This window comes from Lathamus discolor, chromosome 14, assembly GCF_037157495.1.
Source record: "Lathamus discolor isolate bLatDis1 chromosome 14, bLatDis1.hap1, whole genome shotgun sequence".
NCBI classification, from domain to species: Eukaryota; Metazoa; Chordata; class Aves; order Psittaciformes; family Psittacidae; genus Lathamus; species Lathamus discolor.
In genome coordinates, this window is record NC_088897.1 from 3,157,960 (window position 1) to 3,176,890 (window position 18,931).

General features: G+C 47.8%; 1 protein-coding gene across 14 annotated transcripts in view; it reads left to right on the top strand.

The window, feature by feature from the left end:
• TSPOAP1 (TSPO associated protein 1) overlaps positions 1-18,931 on the top strand; it is a 67,270-nt gene that overhangs the window by 15,789 nt on the left and 32,550 nt on the right. For 12 of the 14 annotated variants that reach the window (XM_065695090.1, XM_065695086.1, XM_065695087.1 and 9 more), the window contains 9 exons: positions 1,487-1,663; positions 4,844-5,110; positions 8,554-8,661; positions 9,497-9,580; positions 10,979-11,068; positions 12,681-12,803; positions 13,043-13,147; positions 13,507-13,557; positions 18,500-18,683. In XM_065695090.1, coding sequence (XP_065551162.1) covers positions 1,487-1,663; positions 4,844-5,110; positions 8,554-8,661; positions 9,497-9,580; positions 10,979-11,068; positions 12,681-12,803; positions 13,043-13,147; positions 13,507-13,557; positions 18,500-18,683 — 1,189 coding nt within the window. Of the gene's footprint in view, positions 1-1,486; positions 1,664-3,067; positions 3,132-4,843; positions 5,111-5,622; positions 5,959-8,553; positions 8,662-9,496; positions 9,581-10,978; positions 11,069-12,680; positions 12,804-13,042; positions 13,148-13,506; positions 13,558-18,499; positions 18,684-18,931 lie in introns of those variants that run through there. The other 2 variants (XM_065695095.1, XM_065695092.1) reach the window with 2 other exon arrangements.

The following is an 18,931-nucleotide window of genomic DNA, read 5'->3' on the forward strand; positions in this document are numbered from 1 at the left end:
GGTGTTAGTTTAAGGTAATCAGCTCAGCTTTCCTTAGGCAAGTTGTGAAAATAATTCATCTGACCTCACCAAAATGAAACAGGCAGTGTTTGAATAAAGAGTGCGGTAAAGCAAAACAGGAAGGGGTGAGAGACTCTGCTCTGCCCCATCCATACCTTGCCTGCATTGCTGTGCAAGCTGCATTGGTTTTGCTCTCTCCAGCCCAAGAGCAGCTTGTTGGGAACCCTGTGGTATCTGACACCGTGCAGGAGTGGTGGGAGACGGCTGCAGCATGTGGGATCCTGGGCAGAAGAACTTGGCATGAACTCACTAAAGGTGGATTGTAGCAGAGTAAGGTGTAGTAAGCTGGAAACAGTGACTGTGGTGGGGAATTCAAGCCCCTTAGGGTAGAAAGGAGGAAGTGAAAGCTTTGCTGAAGACAAAGTAGGGGGTTTTCCTGGCACTGCCTGCCCTCTCTGTCCCCAGGCACCGTGCTGCCCATCTATCATGGGGTTTTGGTACTTGCAGGGCAGCAGTTGCTGCCAGATGGATTTGTCAGATACTGTGTTAAGAGAAATCATCTGATGCACATCCAACAGCTGTGCGGACCCCCAGCAACCATACAAATACTGGTTTATTTTTTCCCTGAGTGAAGCTTTGGGGTACTGATGGTTTAAGACCCGTGTGAGCCTTGGGGGTACCAACTGGCTGGGCTCCTGTGCTGGCCCAGGTCTCATAAGAGCAGAAAGCGCTTGGACGGCTGAGGCTCGTGGAGGGTGGGCTAGAGGCAGCCGAGGCAGCCGCATGCCCAGAGACACTGTGGCCAGGCAGCCCCAAAGCCTGTGCCCAGCCTGCTGCCTGTCCGTCTGTCCTGCTGCCCCCTGAAGCCAACTGCCATCCTTGCTGTTCCCTCCCTCGCAGGGAGCATGTGACTGAACTCCTTCTCCTGCTGAACATCTCCCAGTCCTCCCCAGACTCTGCTGGCCCTTGCTGGACTCTCTCTTGCCTCTGCTTTTGCCTGTGTCTTCCACCCATCCATGCTGAAGCCCTCTTTCCCGCTGTCTAGAAAATCACAGAAGCTCCTTTTTTTCTTCCTGGTTTGACCACCTCCATCCTTGCTCCCATGCTCATCTTTTCTTGCATCCTCCCCTCCTCCTCTACTGCCTCCTCCTGTCTTTCCTCCTTCATCTCATTTTTGTCTCCTAACCCCATCCACTGTTGCCCTGCCTGTAGCCCCCCCTGTTCTGACTATACCCATTGGCCTCATCTGCTGAGCACCTTTTCCTTCCCACCTCTTCTCTGACGCACTTCTCTACCTAGCCCTTCCTCTTTCTTCCCACTTTTCCACAGGTCTCCTCTGCTCCTCTCTCTGCTTGTCTGTCCTTTGGGGCTAGGCTGAGTTTCTTGACAGTTTCGTCTCCCTGCCTGGTGGCTGTTGAGGTGATGGGGTGGTGGTTAATGAACATCAACGCATGTGGCTTTCTCCCTTCTGCTCTCTCCGGTGCAGGTAACTGCTCCAGTGCCTCTGAAGGGCTCCAGCCTGGAGCTGTGCAAAAAAGCATTTGCCCGCCAGCGTGCCAAGGAGCTGACAGAGCAGGCCAGTGCTCTCCTGGCAAAAGACAAGCAGATTGAGGCTCTGCAGCAGGAGTGCCGGGAGCTGCAGGCTAAACTCTTCACAGGGAAGGTGAGACACTTTCTGGGGCATCACTCAGTGGCTGGGGAAAAGCAGTGCAACAACAGTGATAGGAACCAGGCTCCAGGGAGTGGTGTGAGGGCAATTAGTACCAAGTACAGACTGAAACCAGAGATATGCGAGTTGGATAAGGGACACTGGGTGAGTGTGTGGCAAAGACAGTGCCCACACCCCCCCAGAGCAGAGTGCTGGGGACAGTCCGTCTGGGAATTCATGGGTATGAACTGCCATTTTCAGCAGTGATTAACACTCTTCTCCTGGAAAACCCAAGAAGGCACAGATGCAGGATGACTTTTCACAGTGCAGAGCTTCAAGCAAGATGCAAAACCAGGACCTCCTTTTAAAGTCTGTCTTTGGAAAGTAACCCAGCACATTCTCAAGCACCAGTCTAAATCCTGTGTCTTGATCTGCAGCTTTCTGAGAGCTCACAGCCGTCACAAGGCTGGTGATAAGTTGGTGCGTCCTTGTATGACTGTGACCAGGGGTGCAAATCATTATACCCCTTCACCCGAGCTGGTAACCCACACTCCCCTCAGCACCAGCACAAGACTAGCTGATATAAATGGTGAGATAAAAGGGATAATTAAGCTCATCCCAAGACAGATATCTGAAACTGGTCAGACATGCCACTCCCTCAAACCACTTCTTCTCTGCAATGACTCTGAAGGGAGCCTCTACAGACATCTGAAGCTAGGTGAAACAATTCCCACTCAAGGTGACTAAAGTAACCTATTCTGGGTATATCAGACACATCTTTTGCTCAGGAGCTGGAAGTTTTCAGTTGAGGTCAGTTAAACTCTCAGAAGCAGCTCAGTAACACTAGGGCTGACACTGGTTTCCCTCTGTTTTGCTAACACAGATGTAGTCAAATGCAATCCTACATTGCTGCACCCAGGTGAGCTGAATGCTTACATTTCTACCTCCCCACCTTACATGATCTCTAGGTGGCAAATACTTCCCTGCAGAAAGGAGCTTTATTTTTGCCCCTGAGCTCCCCGTATGTTCATTTTAACTGTGGGTTTAAAGGTAGATTCTCACTCTTTCCCTAACCTAGATCTAGTCAGGACAAGAACGACTGGGTGTTGTTTGCTGTTTGTATGGAGCTGACACTGATAATTTCTGGTATTAAATCACAGGAGAAAGCTATCCAGGTCTGACCATGCTCTATGGTGTCAGCAAGAAGAAATTTCCTTCCTGTTCCTTTGATTTCTCACTGCAGACCACCCCCCAGAGGGAGAGCTTTCCGAAAGTGCTTTCCAAAGCACTCTGATTTTCATAGCAGAGCTTGCTGGGCAGTCTGAATCTGCCAGGGACAGGTGACAAATTGTAGAGGAATGTGACAAAAGCAGGTGAGCAAGATTCATTACCAGCCAAGGAAATACACCTGGGGGCAATCATCACAGTTGAGGAATTCAGTCACTGCCTTCCTGGGGCCTGGGTGACCACCCTGGCACACAAGGTGAGATAGTCTGCTTGTGTAGCTGCCAAGGCAGAAACCGGGAGCATGACTGGGGAATTTGCAGAGAAGGGAGCAGGAGAGCAGATTGTTCTGTCTGATCTGGTTTTTTTTCCCAGTTCTCTCTCAAGAAACCGCTCATTAAATTTTAATTTCCAGCTAGTTAAAATTCAAAATTCCCCTAATCTGTCTGCAGTGTGCAAAAGGCATTACGCCACTGAAGGGGGTTATATGCAGAGATGTTATGTGCACACTCATAGCTTGTAACCAAATCAGTTTGAATCTAGGGTATTTGAATCAGCACAGATTTCTCAGTAGCTATGAAATGAATCTACTCCTTTCCAGTGGCAGGTCGGATACTCCGCATAGGCCTTGTTTTGCAAAGTCAGGGCTCTTAGGATAGGTTAAAATGATTTCCTGAGATCATAGTCTCATGATGGGCTTCCAACTAAACCCCAGCTCCCCTAAAACCAGGCTGCAATTTCTTGCAGCGTGGATTCTTGGAAGCGAGGGATTGCAGGGAGCAAGGCAGCTGCAGGGTATGTGTATAATAGAAACTGTGAGCGGAGGACTGAGCCTTTTTTCTACTCTCTTGTTCCCCCAGGCTTCGGAGGCTGTCTGTTGGGAATTGCTGCCTTTTTTTAGTGGGGGAAGGGAGATTTTATACAGAGCCACAGCCAATTTTATTTTAAAGAACTACTACACTGATAGTCTGAATGCAGGTTTGGCACAGAGGAGGCCCAGATGCTCACTTCTTCAATCTGTAGTCAGTTCCCCATTACTGCCTCAGTTTCTCCCTTGTAGCATGAGAGTAACCATGGTTTTCTACACAAATTGTATTTATAAAGCACACATTATTTTTAGGGTGAATAAGAAGTGAACAGGGAAGCAGATTAAATTTGTCCTGGATACCAATTATGCATTGAATTCACTGGCTTAGGAGCTTTCCAGGGGAATGAGCCATGTCTCCTCCAGCAGCATATTTGTAAAGACAGGTTTTCACAACCAGCTTTTGTAGGTCTGTATGGACATGCAGGTACGTGTTTCTTCAGCTTCCTGAGATCTGAAAACCTTTGAAGAATTAAACAATTTTTCAAATTAAAAGCTGGTGACATATTCATACTGGTTTTGCGGGAGTAAGATTGCACTGGTTTCCTTCAAAAGCTTATGGTTTGGGGTCCAGAGTGGATGGGAGTGACCCCTTGTGCTGGGCACCCATCCCCACAGGCTGTCTCTGAAGAGGTTAGGAATCGGGAATGTTTGAAAAGCAAACGTTATCCTGAGTGACAGCTGAACAAATCCCAGATGTTCTTCATTCTTTCCAGCATTCAAAGCCTCAACCACCGTTAGGGCTGCAGAGAATGCCAGCGCCTACATCAAGGCGGTAGAACAGTTAAGGGTCTGGTTCGGCTGGGAAATGAACTTACATTATCCCGGTACGCTCTCTGCTGGCAAGCCCCAAGAAAGCACACATTTAGGAAAGCCTTTTTGCTTTGTGCTGCTATAGCTACAGAAGCACCACGGGTTGGAGGAATAATGTGCTTTTGAGGCTTTGAAGACGCAGGAAACAGAAATCTTTGCATACCACATTACCTGGTTTTCACCAGTGTCTCCTCAGAAAGGCTTTTGGGGTATGCATGTGAAATCACCACCTTGACCCGTTCCCCCTTCTAGAACTTGTCAGCAACACGATGTCACGTTTGCATTTCCCACAGGATGACCCTCACTGTCTGAATGTCATTGAGTTCGATCGGCTGCTGCGGGAGTCCCAGAGGGAGGTGTTGCGGCTGCAGAGACAGATCGCGCTGAAGAACTTCAAGGAGTGTCTGCGTTCTTCTCAAGCCAGTTCAGGTGTTTTGCCAAGTGCTGCCACACGCTTGGGACTGCCCGTACCAATGCTAAATACCTGCAGCAAAGGTTCACCTCTACCCAAGGAGGCCCACCTGGGAGACCCAGCACTAAAAGGGGGAGCACCCAGGGAGGTGAGACAAGTGGGTCAGCGATCTAAGTTTTGCTATTTAATTACTTCATTACTATTATTACTTAGAGGATGTGAGTGCTGTGGTTTCCACCACTGTGGATTAGATAATTGGAAGCTCTTCCCTGTGAGGGTGCTGAGGCGCTGGCACAGGGTGCCCAGAGAAGCTGTGGCTGCCCCATCCCTGGCAGTGCTCAAGGCCAGGTTGGACACAGGGGCTTGGAGCAAGCTGCTCCAGTGGAAGGGGTCCCTGCCAGGGGCAGGGGTTGGAGCTGGAGGAGCTTTAAGGTCCCTTCCAACACACCCCAGCCTGGGATGCTATGAATAGGTGCTGTGCTGGTTTCTGAACTTCTAGGGCCAGGTCTCCTACTCTGAGCGGGACACAGCTGCCACTGGCAGCCACTCGTGCGGTGACACCACGCCACGCCAGGGCTCAGTCCTCCTCACCGTCCCTCACCCGGGGCTTTGTGCTGTGTTTTCGAGGGGAACAGGGCAACACCTCTGCTTGCCCGCACGCTGAACACGTCCTGGATGTCTGCAGAGGTTTGGACGCTCGCCCCCAGCGGGCACCCATGGCCGTGGTGCCAGGGACTCCCGCTGCTCTGTGCGCCCCTGCCCGCGGCAGGCACGGCCCCAGCGCCGTCCTCCGCTTCCCCCGGCGGGACGGTACCAACCGAGGCGAATCCCCGAGGCGGGCCAGGCCTCTCGCCAGGCCGCGCTGCGTTGCAGGTCCGCGGCGCCCCCGGCCGCGGTGCCTGGGCCCGGCCGCCCCTCCGAGGTGCAATGGTACCGCCCGGCAAATCCGGCCGTCAGCGGGCACCGCCTTCCCGCCGCGGGCCGGGCAGTCGGCAGGTGAGGCCGGGCGCTCCTCGCCCGGGCGGGACGGGACGGGACGGGACGGGACGGGAGGGGAGCAGGGACAGGGATAGGGATGGCCATGGCCGAGGCGGGCGGGCTGAGGTACTGAGAGCGCCTCTGTGGCGGTGGGGTGGGGCTGCTCTCTGCCTGACGGGACAGGCCCGCTGGGGCCTCCGCTCCTGGCGGGGTCGGGCAGCGGGGCCGGTCCTCGGCTCTCGGGGCGGGATCCTCCATGAGGAGAGGGCCGCGGGGCTCTGCCCTCCTCGGGGCCCGAGGTCTGGGCCGGTCCCGGTGGGCGCTTCGGCAAGGGCTCTCCGCCACCGGGGTGCGGGATCGGCGGAGGCCTTCGGCGCCGCGGCGGGCCGGGCTGCCCCGCGGGCGGTGCGTGAGGCCGGCCCTCGGTGCACCCGGTTCCTCCAAGCTCCGGCAGGTCCGGGGTTCCGGTACGTGTGTCTGGTGCCGGTTCACCCTGTTGCTTTAGGAAGCTCTCGGTAATGACAGTGTCCCGAGGCAGTTTCACGCGGTTGCCTATATGAGGACCCACCAGCTGTGCTCATTCATTGCTCTTACAGAAGGCATATTAAATATTCATTCCTTGTTTGTCCTTCCCAAGTCACTCCCAGTTTACAGGCCCCTCTCAGCTGCTTGGTTGTGTTTTTTTTTTTAGTTGTTGTTGCTGTTTCTGTACAGCCTCTCCATTTTTCAGTGTTTATCATCTTTGTTTCCTCCCGATGTCCATTTTCTCTGTACTTTTTTGTGCTGGGGAAGCGGTGCTGCTCGCAGTATCCCAGGTGCAGTGTCACTCATTTATATGGTGGCATAATGAATTTTTCTCTCTCTTTCCCAATAGATCTCTGTGCCTTTTTGTCTAAGCACTGGGTTCTATTAGAACATCATTTGTCTGATGGCCTTCTGTAAGCTCTGTGTTATGAGGCCCTCTTCCTCATTTGGCTCTTTGCGCCATCAGTACATGCAGAGCATGGTCCCTGCTGCCTTTTTGCTAGTCCTTTCATTTTTACTAGGTATTTACCCAAGAGAAAACCTCCCCCCTCCTCCTGTGGTGGCTCAGTGTCTGCAGAAGCCTTTTGAAGCACTGTAGCTGCGTGTGTTCAGCACACTCGGGCAGATTGTACTGACTCGGTCTCCCTCACCCAGTTGTTTGCTAACAACTGTTTATAGATTTGTGAGTGTGGGTTCTATTTCCCCAGTATAATTTTGTTTGGGGTTTTATTTAAGTATTTGCCTAATCTTTGTTGTGATTTCTATCAGCTTGCCCAGAACACATGTCAGATGTGTTTCCACTGGTCTCCACTGGAATACTCTTCGTATTTGCCACCTTCCATTTGCTTCATACTAAGGCAGTGTCACAGAGGTGACACACTGCACACCTGCAGTCACGTACTGCTGAAGTGAGGGATTCAGTTCATGCTGAAGGGGGGTTTTGAACCCTTGGGTGAATATTATCTAATCTCGGTTATTTGTTACTGTTTATATTGTTGGCCTCCACAATTCTTATAGACAATTCAGCTTGAGAGGGATGTTCTTCATAGTCTGAGATTTCTACCCTTGTGGCCGCTGACCCTCCAAATTGATAGAGTCAAGGAACCCTAGAATGGTTAAAGTTGGAAGGGACCTTAAAGCTCATCCAGTTCCAGCCCTCTGCCATGGGCAGGGACACCTTCCACTGGAGCAGCTTGCTCCAAGCCCCTGTGTCCAACCTGGCCTTGAGCACTGCCGGGGATGGGGCAGCCACAGCTTCTCTGGGCAGCCTGTGCCAGTGTTCCAAATTCGTGTTCCAAATTCCTGCATGATGAAGAGGGATGCACAGACTTCGCTTTTTTGACCTTCCTTTGCTCTGCACTGGTCTTTTTTGAACAGCCCTTCCATACTTTGACTTTCAACTGACTCTGCAGGTTCTGTTGTGCAATAACCTGCATTATGGTGTTTCTCATGGGTGCTCTTTATTTGTCTGGTTCAGGAGAGTCCTCATTGTCAGAAGATTTTCTGGCTGATAAATAGCAATGAGACTGAGCTGGGCAGAGAGCTCAACTGAGGTTAAAGGCTGAAGTGGAATCACCAAATCCTGCTGCTTGCTCACTGTGCAAGTTGGCTTTGGCGATCCTAAAGGTCACCTGTCCCTAAAATCTATTTGTCAAAAATAACTTTAAATTCAGGGTTAAAAACTTTATTACAGCCCTTTTGACAGTGTTAAGTCAAATACCAGTTGAGAGTGAAAATTCAGAGGACTGAATCCATCTTTTTTATTGTTTTGGAGAGGGCTGTGAGAGGCATTAGGTGAGGCACAAGTGGAAACTTGGATCTGAGAGCTTTTCAGAGCCCACTGTAGCACGTAGGTGGTTTAACCATGCTGGATTGGTCTGTGCTGGGCTCCTGAAAACTCCCAGCACAGGTCTGTGGTGGCTGAGATATCCCTAGCATGGTGTTCCCCTTTCTCCATGTCCAGTGCAGAGGTTTTCATGCGGAGCTTTGTGCTCTCAGGTGGTACTGTCAGGAGAGCCTCTCCCTCTCTGTGCATGATGTGCTCTACAGTCCTGGCTGTCCCCAAGCTCTCTGTGTCTTGCTTTCCAGGTGGAACCAGGTGTGCAACCACTGGGACCTGCTTCTGAAGGACATGAAAATTTCCCTCCCAGAAATGCAATAACAGACCAAGAGAGCAGCCAACAGATACAGCAGCTGGTGAGTGGTGAGCCTGGGTTTGGGGTTTTCACCCGTGCAGTCCAGGCAGAGAGCTTGGGGAGTGAAGTTTTTCTAGGTGCAGGAGCGCTGCAAAAGTGGGAAGCCTGGGGAGCCAGTGAGAAAGCACAGGCCATCAGCATGGTGAGAGTTGCTAGGTGGCATCTCCAGGTACTGGGCTGGTGGGGGAGTATGTCACACTAAAATGAGAGGGAAACATGCCAGTAGATTTTGTGCTGTGTTTGATTTAGCCTTACTTGAACTGGGAACAGGTATGGCTGACCTGGGACAAATGTTATGTGGGGAATATGTCCCGTGTGAATTATTCCAGCAAACTAGGACAGTTCACAAGGAGATTTGGCAGCTTTTATCTATCTGAGGAACCAAGAGTGGTAGCAAGAAACTGCAGTTAAAGGTACATAACCAGAGGGATGTCTGCTCTCTGATAGATGTCAGTTGGGTTAGAGTAGGAGCTAAGGTAGCACAGCTGGCGTTTCAAGCTGGATATTTTGCATAGCTCTGTCTTCTTGTCTCCCGCATCCTGTTCTCCACACTGTTCCATACAAAATAGGAGCAATCTGTGCAAATGGGAAATGCAGAACTGTTTCCAGAAGATGAAAGGCTCGGGGGAGGAGGGGAAGAGCTGCTTCACTGGGACAGTTTTTGGGCTTTTAAAAAAAATCTCCCTGGGTTTCTATATTATTTCTGCATGCCACAAAGATTTTCTGAAGAAAATAAAACTGGTTAATGCAGCACTGGGGCTGAGAAGCTGGGCTTGAATTTCTCACACACTTCAAGAATGTAGACTTGTTGATCTACTTATGCCTGTTTCATGCAGGAATCTGAACTCAAGAAAAAGCGCAAAAAATGTGAAAACCTTGAGCATGAAGTGAGGAAAAAGCATAAAAGATGCAAAGAACTGGTAAGTGTTCTTATTGACTGCTGCTGTGAGTGATGGTAGAAGAGGAGCCAGGTTGTTGGATGCCTCTCTTGGGTTCTCTTCAGTTTATCTTAATAAGGAGCCACCAGCCTTTCTCTTAATTTGAACAGTGTCACAAACTCTAGGCTCCAGCCCTTGAGGCTGTAATTGTTTGTTTAGTCTGTCAGCTAGCTGTGCCTTGAATATAGCTGCAGAAATGACTGGTTGGAGCTCCATGGCCATTGCGAGCTCAAGGAGACACTTGACATTTTCACAAGCACTCCAGACAAGTAATGAAAGATTTCTGCATCTTGAGATGGTAATTGCACAAACCAGCAGTCTTTTGCTCATGCATCTTATTTGTTGGATGAAATCTCACCTCTGTTTAATGTCATGGAGGTTTTGTAGGTCACAGAATCTGACTTTCTCCCTTCTTTTCTACCTTGCTGAGCAGCCCTGGTGACATGAGTAATTGTGCTAATGTATAGTTTAAGCCAAGCGTACTTACCTTCTGAGTAGATATTTTATGACTTGCTCAAATCTCAGTTCAGGTCAGTTCTAATGCACAGCTCAGATCATGTGCAGTTCATTGTGCATAGCTTGGTGTTATTGTCTGGGTTAGAGTGGAGCATTTAAGGAACACTAGCTTTTCAAGGTCAAGAAGGGACCAACTCACTGGGATGTAGGCTGTGCACACAGGGAATTAGCTCTTGGGATAGCCAGACAATATTTGGTGACCTGTAAAACATCAGGATGCGGAAATGTATGTGTGAATACGTGGAGTCATGTGATCATGCAACTATTGAATTCCTCTAATGCTGTACAAAGTTGCTGCAGATAAACTGGACCTGACAAAATCAGTCAATGTCTCTCCATATGTCCGTGGGTCTCCTGCCTGCTCAGAGACAACATTCTCTAAGGCAAGAGGGATAGCTAGCTCTTATTGCTGAACTCCAGACTGGATCCTGGTGTCAGAGCCAGGCATTTAAAACTCTGGAGTCTGCAGTTTAGAGCTCTCTTTTGCATCATTCTTCCAAATAATATTTCTTCCTTAACTGAAATCTGTCAGGAAGACTCTGATCTTGAACCAACAGAGAAAACTGATCAGTTGTTGTAGGTGGAGATGTAAATAATGTGGCACTGGAGCTGTGAAGGAGACAAGGAAAGGTCTTTCTCTATCTGGGCTTTGAGGCTACATAAAAAGAAAAACTTGAAAGATGGTCTGCCACAGGGCTGGTGTCTGCTTGAGAAGTGCTGCGTATTTTTGGCTTCTACCCCTCAAGCAGCATCCCATCAGCGTCTTGTACCATCAGTCAACAGGAATAGTGGAGCTGCCCTGCTGAGTTCTGGGGGAGTTAATCTGAGGTCCGTGGTGTGGTAATGCCTGCTCTTTCTGGACAGGAGATCCAGCTGCAGGAGGTACAGAGTGAAAATGCACGACTGGCTGAAGAGAACTTGCAGCTGAATGAGAAGGCTGGCTGGGCAGGACAGGTAACAATCAGTGTCCCTGTTTGTCAGATGGAGCACTGGCTTCTGTAAAACTGTGCTGAGGAGAACTTACTGGCAGTTTACGTTTTCAAGTTGCCAGCTGAGTAGTGGTCATATGCCCACCTCTGTCCTGCGCAACTGCGCTACTGCATCATAACTGCAAGCAGAGCAGCTACTGACCTGTTTCTATTAGAGTTTCCCAAGGCTTGAGTGAGATGCTTTGTCCTTACTTAAGTTCATGCTTGGATTTATCTGTCATAACTTGTTCATTAGTTCATAACCAAAGACGGAAGGGGGTTGGTAGGGAGCAGGATGCACTGATCACAGCAGAACCCATCACTGCAGGTGGTGCAAGCATATAGAATCATAGAATGGTTTGGGTTGAAAGGGACCTTCAAAGCTCATCTAGTCCAACCCCCCTGCCATGAGCAGGAACATCTTCAACTAGATCAGGTTTCCCAGAACCACATCCAGCTTGGCCTTGAATGTCCCCAGGGATGGTGCATCCATCACCACTCTGGGCAACCTATGCCAGTGTTTTACCACCCTCATTGTAAAGAATTTCTTCCTCACATCCAGTCCTGATATCCCCTCTTTTAGTTTGAAACCATCACCCCTTGTCCTATCACAACAGGCCCTACTAAAAATCTTTCCCCATCTTTCTTGTAGGCCCTTTTTAAGAACTGAAGGTTCTTACAGTGTGTTTGAAAATCCTCAGTCACCTCTGACATTGTTTGTCATGCTGGAATAGGGGTTTTGGTGGCTGATGATGTGGCAGGGACCCCCCCCCCCCCCCGCAGTTCAGATGGAAATTGCAGAAGCTTCAGGCCTTAGGACAAAGGCAGGATATTTGCAGTGTTCAGTTAGCAGAGCAGATTTCAGGGGAGGGTGGTTGCACCTTGGAGGATTGTGGTCTAGGAACATGTTGCATGTAAGAATGATGGAAGAGTTCGTACTGCATGGATTTCTGTGCCCAGCTCCTTCTCTGTACAAATGTGATCCACAAGAGTGAGAAGGCCACTTTTCTGTCGCGTGTGTCAGTGTTGCCACCATGCATAAGGTTTCCCACATATTTAATAACTGTTTGTTCTCAGTAGAAATGTTTGTCTTCTCTTGATAATCTGCACTGCTAATAGTCATCAAGCCAGAGTGCACGTTAGAACCAAAATAAGTTGCTGGAATTTCCTGCAGTAAGTGGAAAAGTTCAACATTATTTCAGCAGGCTGCTGAGCTTCCTCTACTGTTTTCTACATTTAACCCTACAATCTAGGATTAAAAAAGCTTTTAGACCTTTGTGCTTTGGTCATATCACTTCAGTCTGTAGCCTGTTCATATCCCAGTTCCTTCTTCCTTGCAAATGAGGAGGGGAGATGAGTTTAGTGCAAATCAAGTGTTTGTCACACTGAGGACTGATACAACTGCTCTTGTGTATTTGTTCTGAGTGAAAGCCGGGGGAGAGGAGGTTCATGTGTTTGGTATCACGACAAGTAGAAATCAGGTCTGCAAAACAACCTACTAAGATACAGAAATAAATTGTCCTTCATTATTTATACCAGGAATACCTATGACTGACTACATGTGGATCCTGTGCTAAATGAAAATCCTTTCTCTTCAGGTTGAAGCTGAGAATGCTGACCTGAAATTGCAGGTGGTTTTGGTTACTAAGGAACGGGATTCAGTAATTCAGACAAATCAAGGACTGCAAAGCAAGCTGGAGAATCTAGAGCAGGTGCTGAAGGTCAGTAGGACCCGCATGGCTGGAAGGATTGTTTGGACACTTCAGCAATTTGGGTGGGAGGGGAAATAAGGTGACCATCACTGATTTAAGGATTTTCTTTGGCTGTTGCTCTGGTTTGTGGTAAGAGTTTCTTACTTTCTCCTCTGCTTGATGATGACATAGTGATCATGGCTGGTGATAGGACACAAGGCAGTGTTTCAGTATTGTCACCCTTCAGCTGTCTGTGACTTGTTCTGCAGCACATGAGAAATGTGGCTGAGCGGAGACAGCAGTTGGAAGTCGAGCACAAGGAAGCACTGCTAGTCCTGCAGGAGAAGCAAGAGGAAGTCAGGCGGTTGCAGCAGGTATGCACTATGTGAGGGAATGGAGGTTTTACTCTCTGAATCCTTGGAAAGTGATGCGAGTCCTGCACCCTGTTTCTTTGGAAATGCAAGATATGGAGGAGGTATATGTGAGTTTACAGGATAAAGTAAACCAGGGAAGAGTGTCTGTGTCTAGGCGAACTCTGATACTTGAGCAAAATGAAGGGTTTCTCTCTTCAGTGGCAGTTCTGGTCTCTCGCTGCTGTTTATCCAAAGATCAAGGACACTTTCAGTCTGTACACTGTTCTAAATCTATAATGGTCTATCAAGGTGGTGCTGATAGTAGAAGTGAACTTAGGTAGTCTGCTTCCCTATTTATTCCCTTTCTTATTTCTTCTTAGGCGCAGGCAGAGGCAAAAAGAGAACATGAAGGAGCAGTACAGCTTCTAGAGGTAAGACAGAAGAAAATGAGATGGATTAATGGCTGCAGATTTGGTATCTTTTGTTCTTAATGTCAGTTCTTAATCTGAGTCTGAGCAGAATGCCTTGCTGTACAACCCCTGGCCAGTGAAATCCCATGCTGAGGAGGCCATGGCTCTGTGTGTACTGGGAACTTACAGTCAGAGATGGCAGGCTGCATTGCCTGTGTTTACTGCTGTGCTGTGGCTGTTTGGAGCCCAGGAGAGTTGAGGAAGTTGGTAAGTGTCCTTGATGGAGGAGATTGCTCTATGGCTGCAAATAGCATCTCCTTTGAAGGGGGCCTGACTGTAGAGCCCAGTACTACTAGGCTCCTAGTGAATGGGATTGAAATTCTTGCAGGCTGTGTGAATTTCATGGGGAAGTGACATGATGTGTTGCCCCACTGCTATATCCTTTCTGGGACATCTGCTTTTGGCTGCAGAGGCAGGATCAGAGCTGATGTGAGTGCTGCTCTTACATCAGCTGATGTTTAGCTGTCTTAGCAGCTTTTAAGAGAAGGGAGGTTTGATGCTTGCCAAATGTTTTCTGAACTAATTAATTGAAAGACTGGAGAAGCTGCTTAGGTTTAAAGTATACATCTACCTGTGCAAAGGAAGAAAGGGACAGTCATTTTGTTCTGTGTTTAAGAGGCTGGTAGTGTTCTGCAAGGGCCTCATCAGTTAAATATTCTCGAGTTCGTGTTACTGGTACAGAGATGCTTTATAAGTCGATGAGACCAAGCGGACCAAAGAAAGAGATATTAAAAGCTAGTTTAATGTAAAGAAACATTTATTTAGGCAACTTAACTATAATCACAGTCATTCCAGAACATCAGTGTTGGGCAAAATTAGGGGGGTTGGCTCAACTTTGCTGTTTGTTGTCTCACCAGGAGCAGGGTGCATGACTTAGCAGGCTGTTACCTGCTTGAAATCATGTCAAAGACAGTTTTTTTACTGTGGCTTGATTCTCAGCACTGCTTGGTCTCAAGCCTGGGGAAAGGTCTGGACACCAGGTGTCCGTTCTGTTGATTGTGTGGGTGCTTGAAATGTGCTGGAAAAAGAGGGCTTGAAATTTATCACTGCTACTCAAAGGATGTTGTGCTTTGGCTCAAAGCATACCATGCTTTGGAGGCCCTCAAAAAGTGTATGGCTTTCTTTTTTATGTATTTGGTATGTGGAATTTGGTTTTTGTTTAGCAAGTAGATGCTTCTGGGAATGAGGTGAGAATCTCAGTATGGAACAAGGCACACACTGTAAGCCGGAGAGAAAACAGTTCCGTTCAAACTGAGGGTTGGGTTATCTTTGAGTTACTAAACTCAATATTTTGCATTATTACTGAGTTTTGGCTAGTGTAACTGCTGATGTGGGTTTATATCTCTGTTTGCTTTTCTTATTGCTACCAGAGTACTTTGGATTGCATGCAGGTACTGCTATAATCCTGTCAAACAGGACATGTTTCTCCTCTGTCCTAACTTTGATGGTTGCTTGATGTTCTTGTTTTAACAATACTCTGGAAAAGATTGCAAGAGTGTCATCACCGAGAAAGAAATGTAATTAAAGGAGCTCCTGCTGAGTTTGATGGAGCAGCTGCTTTTCTCTTTAGATGCTTTGCTTTCTTGACCAGTTAGAATTAGGAGCCAGATTGTTAGACTTCTCCAGCTGTGCCCCTTCTCCACGTGTTACATACATTTAAAGGTCTTTTGGGAAGTACTTACAGCTCAAGAGTGAAGTGTTTCCTTCAAAACCCAAAAGCAATAGCAATACTGTGAGTGAAAGTATTGTGAAGAAAAAGAGAGGTCTTGCTGGCTTTGGCTGGAATTGGTTGGAAGATGGAAAGCAGAGATTGGGAGTAATAGTTTTCACAGAAGAGGTAGTAACTGATGAAGTTATAGTGTGGGAGCTGTACTGTCTGGCCTGGTCCAAATGATTTGGAAAGCTTATATGTAAGTGCTGGTGCTTGCAGCTGATAGAAAACTGCTTCTGCAGTCACCTTTAGATCTGACTGCAAAGAGCCACGGGAAGATTAAATGTCAGGTAACACTGTGCACGTGGAGGAGAGGCATCCGTGACTGAACACACACAGGCTCTGAACTACCTGTTGGGGCAGGAAATGCAGTGCTTCAGGTAGGGTGATGTTTTAAAATGTCAACCTTATTCACAAGTTTGGTCAAAAAAGCAAGTACAGTGTTGGAAACATTTAGGAAAAGAATTTTGAACAGCCCGAGGACATTATTAGGATATATCCACATCCTGAAGAAGTAGCACCCACATCTATGTGGAGTTATGGATGTTCCTCTAATCCTTTTGATGTTAGCCCTGCTTCGAGCAGGAGTTTGCACTGCAGTCCCATAGAGGACTCTCTCCTAGCAACATCATGATTCTCTGGTCTCAAAAACATATAGCAGAAGATTTGGAGAAAGGTAACAATGGACGTCTGGCTGGGGACTGTCACATGTAAGGGAAGTGTAATAGGGCAGCCAAGGAGAGTGTCTAAGAAGACGGGGCTGAGCTAGTGGTGTTTAGATCTATCTTGGTGTGGAGAATCAGAGCAAGCTCCTGAATTGGTGATTGAACTGATCCCACCAAGCTCTGCTCCCTGCTCTTGCAGCCTTTTCTGGTAATCATGCTACTCAGTCTGAGCTGGTGTGAGGCTCCTCTTGCTCGCCCTTTTAGGTTGGGCATAGACACAAAAGTCTCCTATCTCTTCTGTGTCTGGGGCTTGGTTCCTCCTGGTTCCCTGAAGCTCCTGGCAGTGTCCCCAGGCTCCTCCCCTTGATCATCCTGCCTCCTATCCCTGTCCTGGAAACTTGCTGCTTGCTCAGTTGTGTTTGAACCTCTGCAAGTAGTCCACGAGAAGTACATGTTGTGTGTGATGTGGCAGTAATACTTAAGGGATGCTTGTACATTGTTTTGAATAACACAAGATCTAAAAGACACCTGACTAATGGGGTATCTCAGAATTAAATTGTGGGTTATCCACCCTATCGGCTTGGCCACCGATATAAATGGATTAAAACTATGATTAATGCATTTAGAGAACCCAGGTACTATTATGATGCTATTTAACACAATATCCAGATGCCATCTGCTGGCTCAGGTCTCCCGACAAGATGGGAGAACCTCTCGAGTCCTGCAGTCTTTCTCTGCCTGTCTCTTGTCATAGGCTGCATCCCAAGACGGAATCTGGCAACAGATGTTGGTCTAGAGGAAGCCCTGCTTTGATGCAGTGCAACTATTCTGGCTGTTCACGTTTTCTTTCTCTATTAAGGTGAAATGCATAGGGGAGAAGCATTTATGTGAAAGATCTCAACTCAGTAAATTCAAACACTCATGGTTGCAGAGAAATCCTGTACAACACGACTCAGTGAACAAGGAGTTGACTAAGTGGATAATGCAGACTTTTGGAAGCTGCTCATAGCATCTGATACTTTCTTTCAATTTTGAGACAGTTATTTCTTGCCAGACTTCAGAGACTTCACAGAGCTTCCTTTAGAGACTGAGAGCATCTAGCTAGTTGTGAAGAAAACAAGTGATAAACATTTCCAACAGATACGTCACAATAAAATAAAGATGCACCCTTGTAGGTCAGTTGGGAGTGGGTTAGAAAGGCTTTGTTGTACTCTAGACTAGGGAGAAAGTGTTTTCCAGGTCATATGTGTTATTTTTAGAGCTGCCTCAAACCCAGACTTTGTCCCGCACAATCTAACATGGCATGTTTTATTTTTTGAGTTGGAAGGAGAAAAAGACATTTGAAACACATCTTGCAAAATGGAAAATTTTGAAGAACGCAATGCAGTTGTGTGTTTTGATGCTTCTTACCTATGCAGTGATGAGTGACTGCAAAGCCTGCTGTGATCTCAGTCCAAAGAGAAAAAAGGGAACAGATGTCATTTCCTGTGAGGCAGAGCATGCACCTCAGCCAGATGCACTAATGCTGAATGAAATATTGTCTCAGTTGAAGAATGACTGATGAGATGATACATTCCCATGCAGCACTAATGCTTTCTGTTTACATGTTAGCTGAGGTGCATGAGCAGGGTCTGTGCAGGATATCTGTCTAGGAAGACAGGGTAAGCTGTTGCCTGGTGGGACAGTGAGAAGAGGGAAATGAGCAGTTGCATTCTCTGGGAATTGATATGCCTGCACTTGGGGAGTATGTGGGGATGTGTATGGAGAGGCAGGACTCAGCAGTATTTTGGAAGGAGGAGATCTAGGGATGGTAGAAAGAGAACACTAGAAAATACAGATGGTTCTCTAGTAGGAATGTGTCCTTCCCTCTCCATAGTATTTCCCAAGGCTCCTCTGTATCTCATCTTGCTGAGATGTATCTTTCCTGGAGCACATCATCCCTGTAGGACCTGCTGGCAAAGTGTGTGGGCTGCTTGCAGCAAAGAAATGTTCTGCAACATGGGCCAGGTGCTGATGCTCTCTGCTCTTCCTGGTGCCTGGAGAGCCAGGATCTGGTGAGACAATCTGGCATCCTGCCCAAAATGGTGGGGAGGCCAGGGGAAGGTTTTGGGAGCTTGCTGAAGCCTCTGGAGTGATGGACAAAATAGAGCATTGGGAAAGCAATTCCTTTTAGATGTATGATTTTGACACTCCAGTAAATGTACACAGCCTTTTCAGTCTTCTTCTTTTCAAGGCTTATTCATCTTTTACTTTTGTCATATGGTCCTGTGCAGGGCTTTGATAGGATATTGAAGTTCAAAGCCAGCATTTCAAGTCTACGGTCAGTCTCCTCATGGATGAGGAGTCTCAGGTTTTCAAAGACACTGTAGGTGTGGAGCTGCCATTTCCTAATGACCAGTCCTGGGCAGGGCTCACCTCTGGCTTCTTGGAGTCTGAGATGCACTGAAAAGATGCAGTAAAGACAAATGCTGTTTGGAGCCTCACTCGTGATACATGTTTGTGACTCATCTTGTGTTTCTCCTGTCAGGCCCGGGTGAAAGATCTGGAAGAGCAGTGTCGCAGCCAGACAGAGCAGTTCAGCCTCCTGTCTCAGGAACTCAAACAGTTCCGGCTTCAAACAGGAAAAATCGACCTGCTCACCTCGACCTTGGTGACTTCTGAGCTTCCTCTTGTTCTGTGCAGCTCTACCCCACAGCCCCACTTCGAGAAGGGTAATTGCTGGAGATGCTGGAAATGAGTTGGTTTTTGGTTAGCTGGAAAGGTGTACAGGAAATAATGCAAATGTTTAATTCACTTTTGGGATCTCTCTCTCTTACAAATAGCTTTCGTTTCTTTTAAAGTCATAAAGAGAAGTTGGCATTCTCTAACCAAAGAGCCCAGGGTATCCTGTGTGTTGCTCTTTCAAATAAGTTGCATTTTTAGACACTTCACCTGCTCTGAAGGGTGTTTGCTTGTGGTG